Here is a 23205-nt window from a genome sequence, read left to right as displayed (position 1 = left end):
TAGCGTTACGAACAAGTCAAATCTTAACACGTTCCAAAAGGTGTTTTTCAACACCAACTTGCACTGCTAACCAAGGCCAGAACAGAGGAGAAGTAAAACACTCATGGTCAGCTATGCTCTGCCCCAATTTGTGACCTAGCCTCATAGTTTTGCACATGGAACAAATAGGCTATAGGATTTTTTGTAGTGAAAGCACAGATCATAGCTCAGTGGAAAACTACTCAATTACTGCCACTGGGCTCCAGAGCTGACACCCCATTGACACAAGACACCTTTGGGAGATGCCTCAACTGGCATTCGAAGAAAGCCGAAGAGCAGTAATTGCTAAAAGGGTGACACCCGCTCCTACATCTCAAAGCAGAATAGTCAGTGCAAGGGCTAAAAAGAAATCCTTTGGAACTTAAAATGTTTTGGGGTAATAGAATCACAACCCAGAAAATATTAACTGTGTAACAAATCACTGTGCCCTGTCCCAGTTTTTAACCCAACATCTCACATCACCAGTTTCCTCGTTGCACCCAGCAACAGGCCACCTACGTTTCAGACCTCTCTGCACAAAGAGAATGAAAACCATCTGAAGTGGAGAGGGCAGAGATTGATTAGACCATCTTGTCCAATCCACCAAGCAGCGAAAGGCCGTCCCCTACTTCCAGCTACCCCTTCCAGTCTCGCTTACGAAAGCCCTAAGCAACGGAGCTTCCACCTCTTCTCTTGGGATGCTGTTTCTCCCCTCAGCTTAATACACTTCACAGCCAGGCAGCCTTTCCTATCTGAGACTTCTCTTTTCAACATCGAAACGAAGTAATTTGCAGCTCCCCATCACTCCCCCTGCATTTCTGCGTTTCTGAATGACACTAATTAAACACATGGATACTAAAAAGGAATTATAATTTACGAATAAATTAATTTACTGTATTTTCCTTTTATCCCCTATGAAAAAGCCCAACGTGCCAGTCTCGAGTCCCACTGAAATTTTCCATTTTTAAATTGGTCCCACTGCTCATAATTATACCTCCCTTCTTCTAGCCAGACAAGTTAATCTGCTTTCTTTTTCTCCCGCTTTTTTTGTGGGGGGGGAGGTAAGAAGGAAAGAGGAAAAAAAAAAGAAGAAAGAGCAGGATAAGAGGAGAGGGATACGTCCTACTGGACCAGTCTAATTGGTTACAACATGCACGCAGCATATGAAAATACAGGCATGATGCCTGCTTTGCCTGATGAATATTCCCAATTCTGTTTCAGAGGCAGGATCTGGGTTTATCAAATTATTGGCTTTTCTACAGCAGGCAACAGCCTCTTCTCTTCCACTTCACATAAATACATTGAATATGCATGGAGGAAGAGATAGGATGACTTCTTGCCAAATTGAAAGCAGCAGCGTTGAAGGCGAAGGGCTGAGGTTGGAGATGCCGCGCCAATAAATAAATTTGTATGTTGACAAAAAATTAGAACAACTGTACGAGACAAACGAACCCCAAATATCCATCAGGTTGGTGGTTATCGCATTCCTCTAATGCCTTAGTCCCCGCTGCACAGAACAGATTGAGCAGAGATCTGATGCTGGCCCGCCTCTATCAGCCGCTAGATTATGGCATATACCGCCAAAGGGCATCGCAAACGCACAAGTTCCTACGGAAAAAAAATTTTAAAAAGAAAGCTTTGATCATAAAAGTCCACTCCAATCTGCCAATGCCTTTCTGGAACAATCTTAAATAGAGTTACAAAATTTTACACCCATATCCACCGGTTTGATGGCCTACACAAAATGTTGTAGGTGCTAGCTATTCTAAAAGACAGAAGATATTTTTTGGCTTCAGCGTAACGGAAATTCTCAAACTTTAACAAATAATTATCCAGTTGATCTAAACGCCTTCTTGCTACATTAGGGTCCTGACTCTAACGTGTCAAGCTAACAGAAAAAGGAAAGTAAATGAAAAGTAATACAAATCTCAACACTTTTTCGTCCTAGACTTTTAAGTTTCCTCTTCATTACTAACACTAACTTAAAGAAACTCTCCAGCTCCAGATAAGCCTGGAAAGCGTGAAAAAAGGTAGTTTTGGGGAAAACAGGACAACAAATGGGTTGGAAACTCTGTCTTGGATGGTACTTGGATGGTTTGATTTGCCACATTTAGACATCACCGGGTAGAGCCCCCTCCTAGATTTATGCATTCAGCCCAGCCGAATTACAAGCAATCACAGGCCGTTCCTCCCGCACAAGCGTCCGTGTTGCCCACATGACCATCGCGGCTGGCTTCCAACTCAACTCCAAGTTGAAAAGGACTATATTCACATTGAAATGTTTCGCTGGGTCGCTATCTTAATTCCTTCTTATTCAAAACCTTTAATGATACACTTTAGTCCTTTCAGTGTTTGGGCAAATAAAAATATCTTGCTGTGCAAGGGTCCGAAAGCCCAAGGAGGTGTCTTTGGTTGGAGGGTGCTCTGGGGAGGCACTCCTGCTGAGGATGAGGGCAGAGCAGCTTGCACTGTAGAGGGGCCGTCTGCTCGCACGATCAGCAAAGTTCGTTTCCTGTCCACATTGCACACGGTCTCCTATTTAAAAACTGACTTCAGCCTGAAAACATCTTCCGTGCCCTTTATTTCTCTGCTGGCAGCTCCTGGAAGGGAAGTACATGCTCAATGCGAACATCTAAATTGCAGCAACCTTGGAAAGAGCTAGGAACGATGACAAACAGTTACTGGACAGGGGCCAAGTTTCTGCAGTCCTTATGTTTTGTCTGAAACGCGCATTAGGGAAAGCTATAAGAATAAATACGCATTCTAAATGCCCTAATGCTTGTTAGAGGTCTAAAATAAAGCAGGCTTGGAGAAAGGAAATGCAAAGTCAAACGGGAAACCTGGCCTGCAACCATGCAGCGAGTCTTTCCTCCTCTGCATGCCTTGTGTTCTTGGCTGCTAGGCACAGCAAGGAAGTGATTATAAAACATTTATTTGCAAAATCGCAGCCAATAAAGCCAATAGCAACAACACCCTCCCCTGAATCACTTGGTCCTTGGTGTGGGGAATAGAGACAACACGTAAGTCCGGCAAGCAGGCACGTGTGTGGCCAGGGCTCTCCTTTCCGAAGCTTAGCACCGCACAGGTGCCGTGCTAAGGCCTTCCCTTAGCTCCCTGCACTCCATTTCAAAGCCCGCAAGGGAAAAATGAAAAGCCCAAGAAAGGCTACGAATGCTGCAAGTGATATGAAAACCTCTGAGAAGGTTTAAAAAAAAAAGGGGGGGGGGGGGCGACTGGACTGTCGTGTAAGAAAGCGAATGATGGAGAACGTTAGAGAAAATGATCCAGAAAAAGCCATCTAATTCTCCTCCCCCTTCCTTTATAGGAAAACCAATAGGCTATTCAATCACAAGAAAACCAAATTAAATGAAACTTATTACTCTGAAAATCACTAAGGTCAGAAGCATGACACAAAAGCAAAAAGCATTAAGCATATGGATAGTATCACCTACACTTAGTTATAATTCAAAACTTAGAGCTCTAAATAGTTATGCTGCGGGGCTCAAGCCAACCACTAATTTCCAGTGCAATCAGGGCGGCGGGGGGAGCAGATACCCATCCCCACGAGCAGATTCATCCTTAATTGTTCACTTTTGCATTTCCAGCACCTTCCTCTGGAGCAATAAAGTTGATAAGATGCTGTGAAAGGCACTGTCAAGTCCGTGAATTGCAGAGATGGGCCATGTGACTTCCTCTCCAACAGAACTGAGATGGTCCGAGTACAATCCCAGGTCCTTCCGCGAGTCCACGGTGCAAACAAAGAGACAGTCCTGACCCACGGGGGCAGCAGGTTTCGACGCCCAGGACTATCTGCCAATTTAACAGAAAGGGAAGCAGGACTAAGGTGACGGCTCAGATTTCGCAGCGTTTTTACACCACCTTAATTGCAGATAAATACGTAGTGAGATATTCGAATACTTCTGAGCAGTGAAATCACTTAAATGCCTTTATAAATCTGTCCAGAAATACGTGAACATATGATGGACAGATGAAAGGAGCAGGGTCATCAAGATGGTCCCAAATAGCCTCTTTTGATGTCTCCTTCACCTCTTGATCGCACCCTGGAGTCCCCACCTGTACAACTCTGCTCCAGCAGGATTTAGGGGAGAGAAGCACAGATCAAGACAACGTGGCAGAAGACAACGCACAAGCGAACTGCTCCTTAAGCACGGGGTGCGGTTGGGGCGTTGCACGCTCCGTTTCACATCTGCGGGTCAAGTGGCTCCACGTTCGCACCGATTTTCTCCGCATCGGTGATGGCCTGCTGTTCCCAACAATACTTCCACCCTCTCCGTGGGCTGGCTTTTTCCCAGTTGGTGCAATACCTTCGCTCATCCCTTTTGCGCAGCGCACGGCTTGGGCACACCAACGAGAATGGTTGCTTTATGCCCCAGTAGGTTGTTTCATTACGGAGTCCCTCTGGGAACGGCACAGTACTCTAGGACGAGAGCGCAGCTAGTGGGGAAAACTACTCAGCTCTCATCAAGTAAAAGGTCTAGGACAACAGCTGCATGGAAGGGAGCATCAACATTTTGCATTAAACTAGACTGCAATTAATAGTTGTTTAAAAAAAATCGAGGCTAGTTTAATATTCAACAGTTTTGAGAAAAGCATATTCAGAATCTGATTTAAAGTAGAAATTGTAATCACCAGCCTTTAGGCATAAATCTAGCAGAACAATTTAGTGAGTCCTTCACAATTTAACAGATCTGCAGTTTTAATTGAATGCCTAATGCTGGGAGAGGGGAAATCACTTTTGACATTGGCTGAAGTTTTACAGGTATCTATCAGAGCCAAATGGAGCTAAGCATCCCCACTGCTTTTACTCCAACACACAACTAATGTCAGATTTGCATTTTCCAGAAGTCCCTTTGTGCAGCGTCATATAGAAAAGCTTTTGCCTTAGTCACTTTTGCTTTCCGCCTAGCTTGCACAGAAGGTATTTTTCACTTGGGATGAGCCCAGAGTTACGACAGTGTCTGTGCTTAAGGAAACGCGTTCAGTTTTCTTTCTCAATCTGTTAAAAAAATATTGGTGTGAGGAAAAAGTAATTAATTCTAAAAACCTGAAAGACACAACAAAGATTTTAAAAGGTACTCGGACACTTAAAGATACAGGGCAGCGCTCATATTGCTGTGATGCTTTTTCTGCTAAAGTACAACACGCTAGAAATAGCTGGCTTACGGTGACCAGAAACAGCTCATCAGTTTGCTAAATAAATACATTTCTCACTTTGTGATCGCGAAAAGTTAAGCGTATTAAAATCATCACGATCGCTTCGTAAGGAAACAAAGCCATTTCATCACAAGGTCGACTAGCCAAGGTTGGAATTTGCACGCTGCTTAACATAAATCTCAAGGAATGACCCTGTTAAGCGAGCGAACAGCAAACACCGCTTCCAACCCAGCGTAAACTCAGTTGAGTTGACTGGAGGCTCCCAAAGCCTGGAGCCGGCTGCCTCCTGCCCTTGCCCAAGTCTCACAGATGCAACACATCCTCCCAAGGACCGAGGCTGGGTCGGAGTACAGCTAATTTAGTTGTGAGTTAACATATTGGAATAAAAGATAAGAGACGTTATGATTTAAAGCAAGGTTCTCTACTTAGAATTACTTATCATGATTCAGATTAGTCCACTCTTATTCAAGGTGGCAGGCAGAAACCAGAAAGCTTTTGCTGAAGCGCACCCCTAACGCCTGTGAACCACAAAGCTTCTCCTTCTGCTAACGCTCAAGCTGCTTTTGTTACATTATAAAGGAGCAATGCTCAAACCACAGTCCGCAGACCAAAAGTGGTCGTAGGTGTCTTGGAGAGTGATCTGTGTCACATCCCTTTAGCAGCGGTTTCAATTCAACACTTGATAAAGATTAATCATCATCTCCAGCAAACTGACAGCCACTCAAAAAGCACAGAAACAATCGCTTGAAAAAAAAAAAAACAGTGAAAACTTAAACATCTGCTTCGAGGATGAACAAGCTAGTAGATATTATGTCTTTTTGTTAAAGGTCAAATAAGATTGAACCAGGGAGATGTTTTAAAGCAGTTAATGCAAAAGAGAAAGTGGATTGCCCAATTGACATTGCACTAAAACATCTTCCCAGATGATGCACTTCAGGCCTTAGTCAAAGCACATAAAATTAAAAAAGAGATTCCTTTTAAATAGGTTTTCCTCTAGCCTCTGGCTGGTTTGCAGAAAAGTGATAGCCTTTTAAAACTTAACAGGTTCGCCTCTGATGCAAAGCAGCGTAATTTGGGGAAGGAGTGACTAAGAGAAGAAGGCAGCATCTCCCAGCAAAACTCATCTTTCATCAAGCAGCTAACTCCAAACCAGTGACATATGGGGCTTCATGGTTCGCCTTGTGGCCGTAGATAAGTTAACTTCCCCACCCTAATATTTGAGGGTGGTTTCAATCCTGCTGACAGCATCAGAGCCAAGAGCAGCCCAGCAGGAGCTGGGGTGCCTCGCTGCAACCCAGCAGCCTCCCAGGGCTGGCAGCTGAAGAGCAACAAATTGGTTTCCTGCCTTGGTCATTTGGGGGAAACAAATTTGCATCATGCAGAACGTGGATCTGAGTTTTCATCTAGCAGATGGGAGCCTCTACCACAACTCTAGCAGGAGGCAGAGCAACACCAACATGGGCATCAAACTTTGCTTGCAACCCAAGCACCTGCAGGAGATGCTACAGAGCCAGGACTCTGCTTTTTTCCCCAACATCGGTGGTTACAACATTGAACGAGTCTGAAGCGCATGGTTAATACCCACACGAGAAGGTGGCAAGTCATCGCAATTCTCCTTTTGGAAAGGTTTTCGACTGTGAACGGGGAACAGATTTAGTTGTCTTTAGGGGCGAGCAGGCGCTCTGCGGGAGCACTGCCTTCCCTGAGCACCTCGGGTCACACGCTCGGAGGCTGTGGAAGATGCAAACTCAAAAGCAAATGTCCAGGCAGCTTCACCACTACCGACTCGGCACCTCTGCAAGGGCTCCTGGGTACAGGGCTTTGGCAGGAGCCATTCTCAGGTTTCCCGATTTTAACATCCTGGTTTGAGGAAGCATTTAAGGACAGAGCTCCAGCCCTTGCAGACAGCTTGCTTTTCACTCAAATTTAACTCTCTCCCTCCAGATCCTCCACGCTCACCCTGTTCTTGGTCCTGATTGCCACTACCCCCGTTTGCCTCATCACATCTATAACCTTGAGTTCATCTTTGAGGTGAAGGATGTGAGAAGCCAAGTGTCCTGGAAATGCCAGTTCTAACGCCTGTCACTTCTTCTGAGCTTCTGTGAACACACCTTTCTGCCTCTTCTTGAGCGGATTCAAACACACCCAGAGAACATGGATCCTGACCAACTCCCTTCTTGACCAACTCGACCACATTCCTCCACTTCAGTTATGAGCATCATCTTTCCTGCTTTCTGACCGTGACAGTAATTTCCCTTTCCTACTACAGAGATCTCATGTTCCCTCCTCCCCCCGCTTTTTTTTTTTACACTGTAGAGATTAACTTTTTCCTTCTCCTCTGCTCCTAAGTCACCTGAAGTTACCTCCGCTCGCTGTAGTCCACTGATGCCAGCTTCTCCGAAACTCCTCTAGGGTTTCAGTTAAGTTAAAGCACAGTGCAGACACATTTTAAGAACAGTAACTATTGCTGAAAAATGCTGTGCTTAGCCAACCTTTCGCGTTCTTCCTTATGCTGCACAGCACACTATCTCCGGACTGAAGGCTGCCATCCCTAAAGTCCATTTTCATTTCTTCCACGTTAGGGCCCCCTGCTTATAGCAAAATGTAGAGGTGCTGATAGCTAACTCTAGAAAGAAAAGAGTGGTTATAAGCACATCTCCTATTTTTGTTTCCCATCCATGCTGAAACCCCTTGTGGTGGACATTACTGTAATTCAAATTACAAAGTCTTCTATGGTAGGTGCCACCAACCCAGTAAGCTGTACCAGGAAGGCACGTTGCAGTGAAGGCAGACGAGAGGTAGGCAGGAAAAAAAAGAGTAGTTTCATTATAGCACAACCTATATCCATATTTGAAGCATTTTAAAGAGCTTTTCCCCTCCTTCCAGCTCCCCACTCCAGCTCTTCAAGGAGTTATTATATTTGGCTTAAGCTCAGAGCAGTTGCCTCAACTTGTAAGATTGATAAAGACTTTGTTTGTCTCAGAACTGGAGGATTTCTGCATCAAAAGCTTGTCTGCCTCTCAACTACAATAGTTTACCTAATAACAGATGTTATTTCTCATAAAACATGTTTACCTTAGACCGTCACAGGTAAAATATCGCAGGACCTGCAAATGTACTGCTCCTCCCGAGAATAAACATTCCTGTGTCTTATCCCCCACACCATGTACACATACACACACAAAAACCAAATATCAGTTTGCCCTCTGGATGACTCCTAATAAAAAGGAACAAGTCCATTACCAAACAGTGTGTACCATAGTAGCTCCTAACCACAAGTGTATCATGTAGACATAAAATATAAGAATAGCAAATCAGTCTAACCACTGACTGGAACTGCAAGAAGTCTGAATGAGACCTGATTGCCAAATTCCCGTTGTGTGTGTGTGTGTATATCTATATATATATGTGCGTGTGCGTGTGTATATATATATATATATATTTATATATACATATATATTTTTTAATCACTGCACAAGCCACAGGAGATTTAGCAAGATTAAGGAAAAAGTCAGTAGACATAGGGTGCAGTGTCTTATAGGGGAGCAAAATACTAGTGATGGTGAGAGCCTAGGGTAGGGAGCAACCAGCTCTTGGAAAGACCCCACAGTTTGGTATATTTGTCTTAACTTTCAGTCGTGAACTTTAATTATTTGGACTATCAAAAAAAAAAAAAAAAGGGCAAAAGAACATTGCAAGAAATGTGTCCTAGAAAACATGCCTTCAGACTACAAGAGAGAGGAGGCGTCAACCGTGCAACTGTTAATGACGATGAAATTGTCTAACCGCGTTGCTGACTCGCGTTCAGTTGACCAAAGACACTTCTGAAAAGATTTTCCTTACATCGCGGGATAAAGTCATGGGGTGGGAAATTTGGTGCAGTTCCATAATTTTATGGCCTGTGGTTTGTGTAACCACAGACTAGGTGCTCTTATGCGGCTCCTCCAGCCCTGGAGCGTCATCTGGCACTTCGTGCTGCGAAAAAAGCTCATTTGTCAGAAAGGCACCCAAAATCTGTTATCAGAACAGCGCATAAAATAATTGTGATCTGACTGCAGAAGCGTCTTTGCCAACAAACCCAAAGCGGGCTCGATTAAATCTCCTTTCCTTGCATTACGCGAGCGGCATTTCTGCCCTCTAACCTACCACAGGCTTTGAAATACCTCTGTGAAGGCCATTGACGGACGCCTCGCTTGTTCAAGGGAGGTCACTGTCACGCAAAGTTTGGGCTTCCTGCTTAAGACCTTTCATCTGCTCTGTGGGGTTTTCTTGTTTGTTATTTTTATTTCGGATAGCGGTGATCTTCTCTGTTGACCTGCTCTCCTGAAATAGGAAGACTAAGAGGGCTGAAAAGCTACCGTCAGCATTATGGGCGCTCCGCAAGGAGCAGAAATGGGCACAACGGAATTAAAACAAAGGAAATACAGCATTACTCCATCCTGAAGGGGCATTCACTGGCTTCCAACTATGACTAAGGAGGCAAAACGTCTTCCCCTTTGTGTTTTCACTTCCTCAACTTGTCATCTCCTCTTATTGTTTTTACTAGGATTAGATAAACTCTCCAGAGGCAAGGAATTTGCCTTGGCCTCTGTGACACAGTATCGGGCAAACAGCGCAAGGCAGGCTTCACGAAAGCTAAGTATTGCCTGTTCAGAAATGAAGATTCATTCTGAGCTGTGAAAAGGACCATTTACATCACCTAGCACGGCATTTGAAGGATCCGTCCTTTTGAAGCAGATGTGTATCAGCTCACTCCTTTGGCGGGACAAAATACAACCAAAGCAGAAACGTGTTTAAAGTCATTGACGTGCGAAGACAAAAAAAACCAAAACGATTCCGATATGCTCACTTCCACCAATATTAGCATTAAGCGTGTTTTAGCTACTGTAAGCGTAGCTTTGACTGCAGCGTAGACACAATGTTGAGAAAGTCCTCAAAATTTAGCAAGAAAACACCAAGAACCGGCAGACCGGATGCAGACTGCAGCTGCAACGCCCCTGAAAATTTAAGTTGTGGCTTGCTGCACTTTGCAGAATGAGCACCGGCGAGGTATTTGTAAAGCTGTCCATCAATTTAGTACAGTTTCCCGGCTCAGTTTTACAAGACACTATTACAAAAAGTACAGGGCTCTGCACTATGCAGGAGCGTTACATTTTTATGCACTGAGCAGTTAGGCCGAATTAACGCGCACACTCCAGGCAGCGTATGAAGTAGAAGGTTTTCCTAAACACCTGCAAGAGGAAACCTGCTTACAGAAGAAGCTACTGAAAAAAAAATTATTACTCAGGGAGGCAGTTGTCAGCAAGGAGACGGAGGGTGGATGTGTGTGTTTGCACAGCACAGCTCACGGCACCGGTAGCGGGTCCCAGCAGGCTTCCTGGTGTGGTTTCGGCAAACAGTCGTCCCATTCAAGCCCGTGGCCTTCAGTGAACTTAAAAAGCAGAACCCTGGCCGTGTGTTTAGGACTGACGGTTTGTGAAACGGTTGATACAAAACTCAACACACAAATATTTTTAGCCTGCAAGGAAGGACTAGGTTGGAACAGGCTGGAAGGTCAGCTTACATTGGTGCCATCAAATTCAATTTAGGAAGCTGAAGGTTTATAGGAAGGAGGGTTTTTACAAGCGCCTAGGTGGCTTAGGAGCACAAGTGGCAGTAAGTTGAGACTTCTGTTCAAGGCCACCTCCGCATTTCCAAAGAGCCCTGCAACAGCCAATTTGCACATCATCAAAGGCCAAAAATTAACAGCAATCATTCTGGGTTTGACAAAGACTACAGCTGTCAGCGGCTGTAACTGAAACTACAGAAGAAAATCGTCAAAGCGGGTGCATGGCAGGGGATCACTACCTAATTTTGTCACCATCTGATGCCAAACCAGCCAGGATGAACATCTTTCAAAAAAAGTGAAGATGCTCCAGACCGCGGTGCAAACGGCGCAGAACGGTGTTTGGGCCAGGAGCAACCTGAACATCCTGTTAAGGACCGGAGAGTCCCCTGAATTATGAATTATGTGCTTCTTGCTCAGGAAGAAGGCTCTCTTTCAATTCTGGACAGGAAAATGACAAGTTAAATTTCGAGTTACGAAAGGTAACACATACCAGGAAAACAACCCAACCGCAATTAGCAACTCCCGCCTCTCAGGAAAGATCTTGCAGTTACTGTGGGTAGCACAGCCAACACCGGCTCAGCGATCAGTGGGGCGGAAAGCAGCGTGAGGAAAACCGCACACGTTAAGCTATTGTCTAAACCCCCGGGGCGAGCAGTTTGGGTTCCCACCTCCTCCCAGAAGAAGCTGGCAATGCAACCAGACAAGGTCCAGGAAAGGACGCGGCTCATCTAAAGGCTGGGAATAGCATCCGCTGGGCTTCAGCCTCGTGAAACACGATACAGGGTCTTAGCACTTACCCTCTCAACAAAACATTATATGAGGCATTTAGCTCAGCACCGAGCTATCAGAGATAAAACCACCACTTCCATCCCCGAGTGAACAGCTTGCTGCCCTTTGAGGAGCTCAGCGTAAGCCTATACTTATTTCTGAGCAAATATGTTAACGCAACCAGAAATTCTACAAAACCTAAGGATGTTCCTCTAAAGTACTTTGTCTAACATGTTTACCCAAGCCATTTCTACGGTCTAGAAAAAGATGATAAAGGTTTCTCAGCAAATTATTTAATGCTATCAGGTTTAGTCAAATTTTAAGTAAAAGACTATGCTCGATTTAATATTTGTCCAGAACTGTAAAACTAAAAAGCCTACCTCGCAGTGTGAAACACGGTTTTAAGTCAACCAAACTTCGAGTGACTCTTTCAGAACTCTTTCCATTCCTACGAGACATCATAATTTTACATATCGGATACTGTGAGACTACAGCTTCAAGGTTTCTTCAATACACTAACTTCCTGCTTTCTGTAGACAGACTGATCCCACTAGCTCATTTGCTTAATTAGCAATTTACAGCATGATCTCTCTGCAAGAACGTGAAACCCTTCAAACAAAATGCTCTAAGTGCAAAACCAAGAGACCATCCACGAGGACGCCTGCATGTTTTTCCCCGTGATTTCAGCCACCAAGTAGCTTTGTATCTACTGCTTTATCTACCAGGCTTTCTCCTTCCCCCAAGCACCTAGCTTTGCTGACCACTGCATCCAGGCATACAAATCCTTCGAATGGGTGCTCTGGTACTGTGGAGCTCGGGGTGAATGCTTATGCACATTCATTTTGCAAGAAATAATAATTCATGCAAATCCCTGCTCCAAGCAAATTCCACAGTAGTACATTTTATCGTTAGCCAAACAAAACGTACAAATACATATGAGATCTATAAACCTGTATTAAAGGAATTTGCTCTTGTTACAGCTTGAATTTCCCTTTCTCTCTCCAACTATTCAGTAAACTATCCAGCAACTCTTTTTCGTTACTAAACACCAACCAAACACACTAACGCTTCTTATTAGCACCAGTGGGATTAATCTCTGTTGCAATATTTTAGTGTTGTGCACACAATACACCCTGTGTTCCCCAGTGACACACTCTTATACATTCACAGTCTGAAGAAACACACAAACAAAATCCTGTCCTTGGTGTTGGTCTCACCTGTGCTCCCAGGGACAGCATCCAACTTTGCTATACTTTGGGTACCTTTTGCAGGGCTTTGTTAGATTGGTGGGAACCCAGAGCCTGATCTACCACCTTTGCAAGTTGGTATCAGCCTCTTCCTGGATTGCAGTATAAATTCGATCAGGCATTTAAGAATTAGTCAAGCTAAGGCTACCCAGGACGGGCAGTCATGTGAAGCATCATGCAGGAGATGGGCAGACTTCCAAGAGGAAGGAGAGGAAGACAGTCCTTGTCTGTTTGTTTGTTTACTTGTTGTTAAAGGTTGGCCAAACGGAGAACAACACAATTACAAGACAAATATTAGTTAAAAAAAAAACAACAAACAACCCTTAGCCTGTACATGCAGAGAAATGGTTAACACCGAGGTCGTGCAGATTATGGACCAGTCAGTAAAGGGAAGTGATGGAAGGGGTAAAACATGAGAGGTTAAACTGTACTCAGCAGCAGGTGACAGACTAAGCAGTCCTTTGCTCCCACTGTTTCCACGATCCTTTCCTGATGTCTACAATGTGACATGATACATCGTGCTGCCAACACCTATCACTTCCCGCCAAGTACAGTCACGTAAGTGGCCCAAGGCAAAATGAATGAAACAAAATTCTGCCTTCTAAGCTTTCAGTCCTCCCATCTTGCGGAGATCATCAAGTCAAGCCTCTCTCCAGGACAGCTCCACCAAAAGGCAGAGCAAAGGGAAGGACCAGCGCGTACCTATACAAGATAAGGAGAGCAGGAGCCAGGAGACCCAGTTCCTGTTGGCAACCCCGTTCGGTAACCTCCTCCATCGGAAAGCAGTTCCTCTCGGTGCCTACCAGCCCCCCTGGTTTTTGTCTGCATGCCCTCGAGGGCAAAAGTTGCTTCTTTTTTTTAAGGAGCTGCGCAGTGACTAAGATGACTAAAGCCCTCTTTCTTACTGCAACATGAATCAAAGACCAGTAGTGATAACTTCACTGCCATGATGCTTAATTCTGAGCAAAAGAGTTATGCTGGAAATAACCCAACCACGGCAAGACAAGAATCTAAATACCACAAAAACTACTTATAAATACATTTAAGTCTGCATACATTATTTTATTTTCTAATTTCAACCAATACTTCAGTGTTTTTAAGATCAGGGATTTTCCTGCATTTAATTAAAGAATCGAGTACTCTCTCTTACCACATTTGGAGATAGACCAGCTTTCCATAGAAGCTCAAGATGATGAAAATAAACTAATAAAATATATTTTTAGTGTTTTTGGGTTTTTTTTTTTTAGGATGACAAGTCAGAACCTGAATTCCACCGCAACCACTAAGTTTCAGCAGAACAAAAAAATCCCTGTGCTAAAGTTCTTTCAAATAAGAGTCATGCCACCTCCAATTCTAGCCCAACAGAGAGCTCATTATCCTTCGGGGGAGGAAGTCGGATTTTTTCCACTTAGTTATGTTCCCAGGTAATTCTTAAATAAGACACCCCTTCCCCCTGCGTTTAAAGGGACACTTTACGCAAACAACAAGTTCACGCCTCGGCAGTGTGCTGCGCCGTATTGCTGGCGCAGAGTACCAAAGCCTTAAATAGAGCGATGACTGGTCTGTCACTCTTCTATTTCAAGAAGAGGGCAAATTCCGAGATGCCAAAATGAACAACACTTCTTCCTACCTTAATTACCACAAGTAAATCATCCACCTGCATGTCATTAGGATCCCATAAAGGTTCTTCTAGTGGGGCCCCCTGTAAATAAACCAAAAAACAAGCCTTTTAAATCAAACGGTCACAGTTCAGCAACACCTTTGCAAAACTGAATGTTTTCACAGCCCTCCAGCAAATCAGTTCCACTTCCTTTTACCTATATGCAAAATGCAACTTTCTATTAGTGGTCAAGCTAGAGACAAACTTGCCCCGAGGCAGGAAGACTATCTGGAATTATTTTAAATACAGGAGGCACAACTTTGGGTGTTCCCATCAGTAAAAGAGCTTTTAGGCACAACCAGTAGAAGGAGATTTATGGGTCAGCAACAACAGTTACAGGCAAGAAGACCGTGACATTCAGCATCGCTCAATATGTATACGTTAGTATTTGGGGTAATGGAAAATGATAACAGTTAAGAAGGACCACAGCTAGGAAGGAGATCATTTTTATTTCAGTGGTGTCTTAAAAATTCCCTTTGAAGAAGGAAAGATTCAGGCTAAGCCACTGGAGACAACTTCACAGCGCAGGCAACCAGCAGCATCAGGCAGGGAGGCTCCGGGGAAGCCGGAGCAGCTTCCCTGACCCTCCCGCGCTCGCTCCATCGCGGCACTGAAGACACGGCGAGGTCACGGGATGAGGCCGACACAAAGCCGCCAGTTGTGAATCGGCACAATAGCAGCTTTCAGGGAGCGGGGAGGGTGCCAGCAACGTTGGCCTGTGTGCCGAAGCCAGCCGGCGAGCTACGAGCCGCCCAGTTCTGCTTCGCCTTTCGGGGTGCTCTGAACCTCAAGGCTTTCATCCAGGAACGTATTTATTCCCCCTTGAGTTTTAAGTGAAGAAAGGTGCTCCCTAACTATGTTAACGACAAAACCGAAGAGAGATGGCTGTTTTATTTCCCCTGCGTCTACCCCATGTTCCTTGAAACAATAAGGTCAATTTTAAAGCCCAAAAGCACGAACTCAACACCAAGCCCTAACTGCATTTCCTGCTGTGCATCTCAGGGCGGGATTAGGAGTCCATACGTTATTTTTCCAAGTTGCTCTAATAGTGAGGAATTTGGGCTTAAAAATAGTTGTTAATACAAGCTCTGTTGACTCAGAGTAGAGTCGCTTGGACTTGTCCAAGGTACTGCTGCGTCCTGCACGTGGCTGGGGATGCGCGAGGCCACACGTCATGCTCTTGGTCTGCTGGTCCTTGCTCTGGCCCCATCTTTTGATTGCTCCCACTGCTGCTGGGAAGCACAAGCGCTGTATTTTACCTTTGGCTCTCAGGAGTGTGTATTTACCAACTGGTCAAGGCATTTGAAAAAGCTCTTCCCCCTATGTTGATTTTTTCCCACCCACACAAAAGAGGTCAAAAAGCCAAACTTGCTTGTCACCAAGATTTCTGATGGCCACATACCAATGAGAGAGTCACCAGTGCGTTTTCCCCAAATCACAATGTGTCTGGATACAGACTTTGGCTAGAGGGTTAAATACGGTCCCAAAGGGAACAGGCTCAAGTTTGTCCCCACAGCTCAGGTGATCTGTCATGTTTTTTGATGTTTGCACACACTCGGACAAACCAACCTCCTTTCCAGCCAGCTCTGGGATTTCAAGCCCCCAACTGCAGCACAGGAAGGGCAGCTTGGCAGGCACTGGGGTCGGACTGGTTGTTTGCTCGGGAAGCCAGGACTGCTCCCTGCTAATCCCAACTACTGCATGACAGGTAAAGTTGCTTCCACGCTCTGCATCTCTGATCTCCCTCCCAAAATATCTTTTGCTCACATCAGCCTTGTCTCCTGGATTGGCAACCATCTCTTTGCAGGAGACTACACAACACCCTGCACAACAACCCCTCTCTTTTTACTAATGCTATGCTCTGGGCTGATGCTATGAAGTAAGAGATCAGAGACCTGAGGCATCTGTAGATTCGGAATGGAACCCGTTTAATTAAATGAATACTTTTTCTATCAATATCTTCTCTCCCAACCCACTAAGTTGCCTAGCCCTGGGCAGGATGCGACCTAGCCATCTGCTCGGCTGGTGCCAAGCCACCGCGGCGCTCAGACGCAACGCTTGGGTGATCTCCTTGCTGCTTTGCATTTACTCAACTGTTTACTTGAACTCTTGTTTAATTAGACAAGTCTCAGCACTTCAATCAGATGGGCACACGAGGCTGATTTTGCTCTACAAAGAACAAAAAAATTGACTTAGGCAAGCGTGATAGAATGAGGGCTTTCAGAGCAATGAGATCTGGAGCTCAGGTCTGCTCTTAAGTCTGCTAGAGTAACTGACTAATCTGAGTACAGGATTAGCAACCAGCAAGCTCCATTTTCACCTCTGCCTTTCAGACTTAGCCCTTTGAAGTTTTGGGTAAGATGCTGCAGGACAGAGCCTCAATAGATTTCTGAGCCAACAGACAGGACCTCCCCTTTCACATCCAATGGCAGATTAAAAAAAAACACATTGAATCTGGACAGGCAGGAAAAGAGTAGGGTTATTTTCCCAAGTATTTCCTCTTTGGAGCAACTGGAGAATGGCTAAGGCCTCGGCCTCCTCACCTTCTCTGGGCCAAAGCGAGCATCCAACAGGTGACCCCCACGTGCCTAGCTTACTGCTCCCCCCCAAACTTCTTGCATTTTCTTCCTTATGATCCAGCTCTTCCCGAGTTGCAGGGCCTCCTAGAAGTGCTGCTTTCATGGGGCAGAAGCATCTCTTCCTCCAAGCTGCTACAGAAACATATCCTAGCCTTCAGCCTGTCCTCTTCTCTCCGTAAAATGGGGAAGTGCTCCTGCTGTCCATCAAATGAGCTAGTTAAGTTTTTTTTAAGACAAAGTGGGGAATTGTCAGGTAGATTTTACAAAACTAAATCAGGAAGTTTCCACAAGCAACTATATCATCAATATTTTCCCAGTCTATTTACTCATTCACAAAGCTCATAGATTCAAAATGCAGCCTCAGACGGTATTGAGAAGTGCCAGAAAAGCCTCCAGACTTAACATTCACAACCAGCTTTGGAAAGTCTTAAAGGAACAAAAGATTCCCCTTCGCCCTCCTCCCTCCTGTCTAGCTGCAGTTATTAGCATCGTCTGATGGTTAAAAGGGAAGCAAGAACAAAGTTGAATTTTCACAAAACTTGGAGTAAGACACACACGTAGTCGACGCTCACATCTCCTTCCAGGACGAAGCAAACATCATGCTGGAGGAAAAACTTATGTTGGAAGGTAACTAAAAAAGCAAATACAAAGGCAGAAGGAAACCAAAGGAGACTGAGGGCCCTGACCCAAAAGCACACAGAAGTCAGCGCAACGCATTCGAATAGTTTTGGAGCAGGGTGTGTGTTGAGAGAGTTATAAAACATATCAGTAACAGAAAAACAGAATAATTCACGAAGCTTGACTTGCAGTGACGCATAAACCTTGTTCTTTCTGACAGCTTAAGAGTGCAGTACAGGCATGTACTCAAAACTGCACAAGTATGTAATAGCTGAAACATCTCATGTTAAAAATACCTTCAAGAAAATCTTTCGTCCACATCTGTACTCACAGATCAGTCATGTGCCCTGTCCCTAGAGGAAATGTCATGGCCGAAGAGCAAACACGTACCACAGAACTGAAAGAAGGTGGCCTGTCCCACGTTGAGCTTATCAAGCCCAGGTCACACTAGTCTGCACTAGCCTGCCTTGGCACGACGCAACTACAACGCAGTGTGCCAGCACCGTAATCTGATTGCCAGATAATCTTCCAAAAATGAAATATCCTGAGGACACGAATGTCAGGCGGTCTCACCACAGTGCAGTCAGCTGACCGTGACAAGCCACATCCGCCACCCACCACCCTCAGTACCCTCTGATTTGATTAGATCACCGCAGTTATTTGCATAGGTTTGGATGAAGACATTTTAAACAGGTAAATCTGTCCACCACAAATAACAGAGGCTGCTTATCTCCAAGTTTGGGAACCCCAAAACTGCAACTCTGATGCTGGTTTCCAACAAGGACAACAAGAAAATGGCATGGACAGAGCTAAGTGCATGGCAGTGAACAGTTTCTGATCGCTTCTAATGTGATGTGGTGTTCAGACACCACACGGCCAGGGCCTTATCACAAGTGAAGGAAGAACGGCATGATGATCCTCTCAAAACAGCCACAAGTAATACCTACAAAGAGATGGGTGGGACCAGAAGAAAGGTGCTGCTCCTCGGCCCTTCTTCGCTCCCCAAAGAGAAGACTGATGACCATACCAACCCCAGTTCAACCCTAAACTAAATTCAATTTAGTTTAGTGTGTACCCACTAAACTAAAGTTGCTAAACCTCTGCAGACAAGTTGTGGTAGTCTCCACCGTGAGCACATCAGCAGCAGCCCATGGCGAGAAACACGTAGGTGGATGTACATATTCTAGAAGGCATCCAAAAATCAGAGTTTCACACAAGGTGCACCAGCTGGACATTTCTGTGCTAGATCATCCTGCTCATTATGGCACAGTTTTACCGCTCAGATGTCTCAGTTTTCATATAAAAACGCAGAACACCAGCTAACAAGCTAAGACATATCTTAATCCCGTTTAGGAAGTGCTTTGAGAGTCGCAGCACTGGATGGGACTTTCGACAATGACAAGTATGGGCTGGTTTGGTTTGTTAAGGTTAATATTATAAAATATTATACACAGAAACGCTCAAGATCTGCTCCACGTGGGGCTGACAAAAGTGGCTACAGTTCTAGGACTTCTCCCTCTCTTCTTAAAATAATTAAAGTAGCAGTAAGCATGGTATTAGTTGGCTAGACAGAATCAAATCCCGCCGCCTAGGTAATCCTGCTGAAAGCCAAGGGTATCAAGGCAAATTAAAGCTGTCTTTAATCCAGACAAATCTCCGTACATGAATCTTTTATTCTCCGTTGCTTCCCGCCACCAGCTAGTGCTGCTGCTACCAGAGCGTCGGGGGCAAAATGGCATGCTCTAAAAACATAAAAAACCCAGGCGTTTTGGAGCACGATGTCCTGAGACACACACGTTTAGGGGTATACGCAGCTTCACGCTTCAACAGTTGTGTTAAAGCTGGACACAGTTCTACGTTTGATTTAATCATATGTATCCACACACACACACAAATTAGGACAATTTGTGCATATATTAGACAGTGTCATTATGCTAATTGGGATGGTATGATTGTACTGAGTGTCTGCAAACTGCCGCGATCCTCTGGGACAGTGCTGCGAGTGAGCTGCTCCATCGGAAAACGATGACTTTCCGCTGGCGAGCTGCCACCAGGCCGGCAGGTAAGCGCTGCCAGCAAACCACTGCACCTTTCCCCAGAGCAAACTCTAAATAATAGAGGATAAGGGGCGAGAAGACCTTCCGGAGTTACCGCCACGCCGTATTGACTTTGTCAGAAATTCATTTCCCTCCCTGTTCTCTCCTCTAAACTATCCCACTACCAAAAATAACCCTCCTTTCTGAGCTTCTCACCCTAACCCTCTACGTAACGCACAGAAACAGGCCGATTTATAGACTGCGGCAGGGAAAGGCTGCTAGAAAAATCAACTACCACAGTGCAAACACGCTTGCAAAAAGAAAAAAAAAAAAGCATGAGATTTAGATTCCCTGCACTTTGCTTTATCAGTCTTAACATGCGGAAAAGAAATCATTTCGCAAAAAAGAAATTATCCTTGCAAAAAAAAAAAAAAATCAGTAGAGCTACTCAACTTTCCTCCTTCCACTCCCCACCTGAATTACAACAGTGATGGGGACGCTGACCAAGATGCCGTGATGCTGAGTATCCCTGACAGTCCTCGCCCTGAAGGAAAAAAATACCTAAAATCTTAACAGCTGAATGAACAAGGATAGCGGAGGAACGAATAAAATGCCAAGTAGCAGCTTCTCCTCCTTGAGCTTCATTGACGGCGGTGCCCATAAAACTACATCTATACGCCACCAGGTCTACCTTCCTGCTAACCTCGTCTTCTCTCAGTTATGTCCTTCCTCGTGGTCCCTTATGGAAATATGGCTCTGTAGACAGCCTAAGGAGCAGGTTCCTGAGCACAGGAGAGCCTCAGAGGGCTACTGGGCAGCTGAGAAGCGCACCCGTCGGGAAGACGGCTTCGTTAGCACTCGCAGGGCCACAGGCAGCAAGCTGCGCCGGGCCAAGAGCAGACCTGCCTGCGTGCGCAACCTCACTCCTTCTCCAAGTCCCCACCGGCATTCGATTTTCCTTCCAAAACCAGGCACGAATTCAACTGCCAAACAGGATCATCACGATGAAAAAAACCTACCTGTGGGACTTCAACGCTCTTACTTCAAGGAGAATTCAAGCATGATCTGTTGTCCAGGATCCAGTCGGGGTTATTTCCTACGACAGACACTCTGGCATTTTGCCTAGGTAAAAAACATCCTGCACAAGAGTACCAAGAACCGATCCAGAGCTAAAAGCGTTTAAAAAATTAGGTTGGGGCAAACATATGGTAACAGTCACTGCACCACAGGTGAGACCAAGTATAATACGCTCTGTACAACACGCAGTAGAAATAATAAATTTTCAGAGCGTAACAGAGCTTAAATGTCAGAAGAGACAAGGAACAGAAGCCCAAGTGAGAAGCTTGCAATGCTCTCTACCTTAACATTGGTTCATTTCTTTGCATTTTTGACCTTATAAATACCAAATGGTCCCATTTAGAGTGGCACCAGGAAGCTTTGCCTCTCCACTACAGGAGCAGGCCATACTGCAGAGACCTCGCAGGCTGGAAATCTTACCGAGTCCTATGGAAGCACACCTGTAGGAGGGACGATTGAAGCTACAAACGCTGTTTACAGCCAGATGCAGCCAGCAAACCGAACCAACTCAAGGCAAAGGAAGCAGAACAAAATGAAATATTGCAATAAAGCGAAAACAATGGCTGCCTCGAAGAGTGAAAATACTAAAAGAACGGAGGTCTTGGCACACTGAAATTGGGGGATGCTCCGTGCACAGCAAGAGGGGGGACAGGAGTTCGTTGGCCCGGTGGCAGGGCCAAAGGGCTGAATGGGGTATTAGCCCAAACTCCACAAGACAGCAAGGCAGAGCGACGAATCCTATTGCCCAGAAACCAGCCCGTCTCCTTCTGCCGCTCTGCAGCTCTCTGGCTTAATGCGCATCCGTCGCTCGCTGGACACTGGCTTTTTTCTTCTCCTTTTTAAATAGAAATCCCTTAGGCACCAGTGAAAGTCAACTCATCTCTCCATCTCTAAGAAGTAATACTGCTGTTAGCAATGCTCTAACGTGGGCACCTCAGTCCCCAGCAGTTCCCGAGCCCTTCTGGAGAACAGAATAGCCCGGCACAGCAGCAGCTTCAGGCGCTCGGAGAACTGCTTTCTCCACCCTTTGGTGACAAGCAGTTTAAATCTGTCACCAATACATCAGTTTTGGATTCTGACCATTCAAAAGTAGGTGAAAGTGCTGCCCAAGGACTCTCCAAAACAAATCAATTGCAACAAGAAGGGAAATACAAACTCAGTCGGCTCTACCGCATCAGTTTGAGCAGGCTCTGCTGGTAAGGAGAACTGAATATAGCAAGATTTAAAAAACTAAGTCAGTCAAATAAAGCTCTTCTTCACCTCACTGCCTTATTTTCCTTCCGAGTAGAAAGTCAATTTGTTTTTGTTTCCGTTATAAACAGCTTCTTCCACTGGTTGCAACGTGACCACAAAACGGGGATGCGGACTGGGATGCAGCCCTGGCACAAGGCGCCGAGCTGACCCGCTCTGGCAGCTCCCATTCCAGTCTGACAAACACCATTCCCTGTCTGAAAATGGGGCGATGTCCAATTATTACCTCCTTTCCTGGTAAAAAATAAAATAATAATAATAATAATAAAGAAGCAAAATAAAAATCCAACATGCTGCTTATTCGCCGTACCAGCAGAAGCTCCCCCATGCAACAGACGGCTGCAAATATCGAGACTTCTCGTGCTTCTGCCTCTTGACGTTTCTCTTTTCATCTGAGCAAAAAGTATCTCAAAGCTAAGCAAGCAATGGAGAGCAAAGAGAGCATCTCGCTCCTTCCCTGACAACTGAACAAACCGGCAGTTTTCGCAGGGTAAATCTTCCCGACGTTTCTAACCAAAGCCACTGAAACGCAGCCACCTAAACCGCGCTGCCAGCGTTCCCGTACATCTTCCTTAACGTTTTTAACTTCCCTCCGCTCATCCTTTCTCTCGGGGAATACTCAAAGCTCCCCTGGACTGAACTGCTCGGGGTTTTTTCCCCAACCACTTATAAAAGAGCAGGGGAAAAAAAAAAAAATCAGTTTTTCTGGTATCCGCGTCAGCTGTGGACGTATTCCACCCTGAATTAAAACAATGCGGACACCAACCCTGCCTAAACACATTAACCCAGCTGACGGCGGCGCATATTCAAGCTCCAGTGAAAGGGTTTTGTTTGAATGGTTTAGCTCACCAGGACACACCTGATAAGAGCCTGCACTAAAGGCACACCCAGAGATAAAACAGCAGGGCTCGAGCCTTCAAAACTCAATCACCTATTCTGAACGAGGGGAAACAAATATATTTAAAGAAAAAAGGATCGGTATGTAACAAGACCATTTCCCTTGACAAATATTTCTACTTTCCTTTTCTTGGCTTGCCATATGCATACGTAGAAATCTCTCCCTTGCCTTTTCTTTGTCCCGCTTTGTTATCTTCCGGATGTGCCCCTGAGGATCGAGCAGGGCCGGGGCCCAGTGCAGCAAGGATGCCCGGGAGCGGACACACCAATC

The 23205-nt window shown here is 45.2% G+C and overlaps 1 protein-coding gene across 15 annotated transcripts in view; it reads right to left on the bottom strand.

Moving 5' to 3' along the window:
* PTPRA (protein tyrosine phosphatase receptor type A) overlaps positions 1–23205 on the bottom strand; it is a 130054-nt gene that overhangs the window by 52648 nt on the left and 54201 nt on the right. For 9 of the 15 annotated variants that reach the window (XM_068943770.1, XM_068943769.1, XM_068943775.1 and 6 more), the window contains one exon: positions 14447–14518. The exons of the other annotated variants lie outside the window; for them this stretch is intronic. In XM_068943770.1, coding sequence (XP_068799871.1) covers positions 14447–14479 — 33 coding nt within the window. In that variant the 5' untranslated portion in view covers positions 14480–14518. The remainder of the gene's footprint in view (positions 1–14446; positions 14519–23205) is intronic. 15 annotated transcript variants of the gene reach the window in all.

Source organism: Struthio camelus, chromosome 4 (assembly GCF_040807025.1).
Source record: "Struthio camelus isolate bStrCam1 chromosome 4, bStrCam1.hap1, whole genome shotgun sequence".
Classification (NCBI taxonomy): domain Eukaryota; kingdom Metazoa; phylum Chordata; class Aves; order Struthioniformes; family Struthionidae; genus Struthio; species Struthio camelus.
This window is presented reverse-complemented; position numbering and strand designations above follow the sequence as displayed.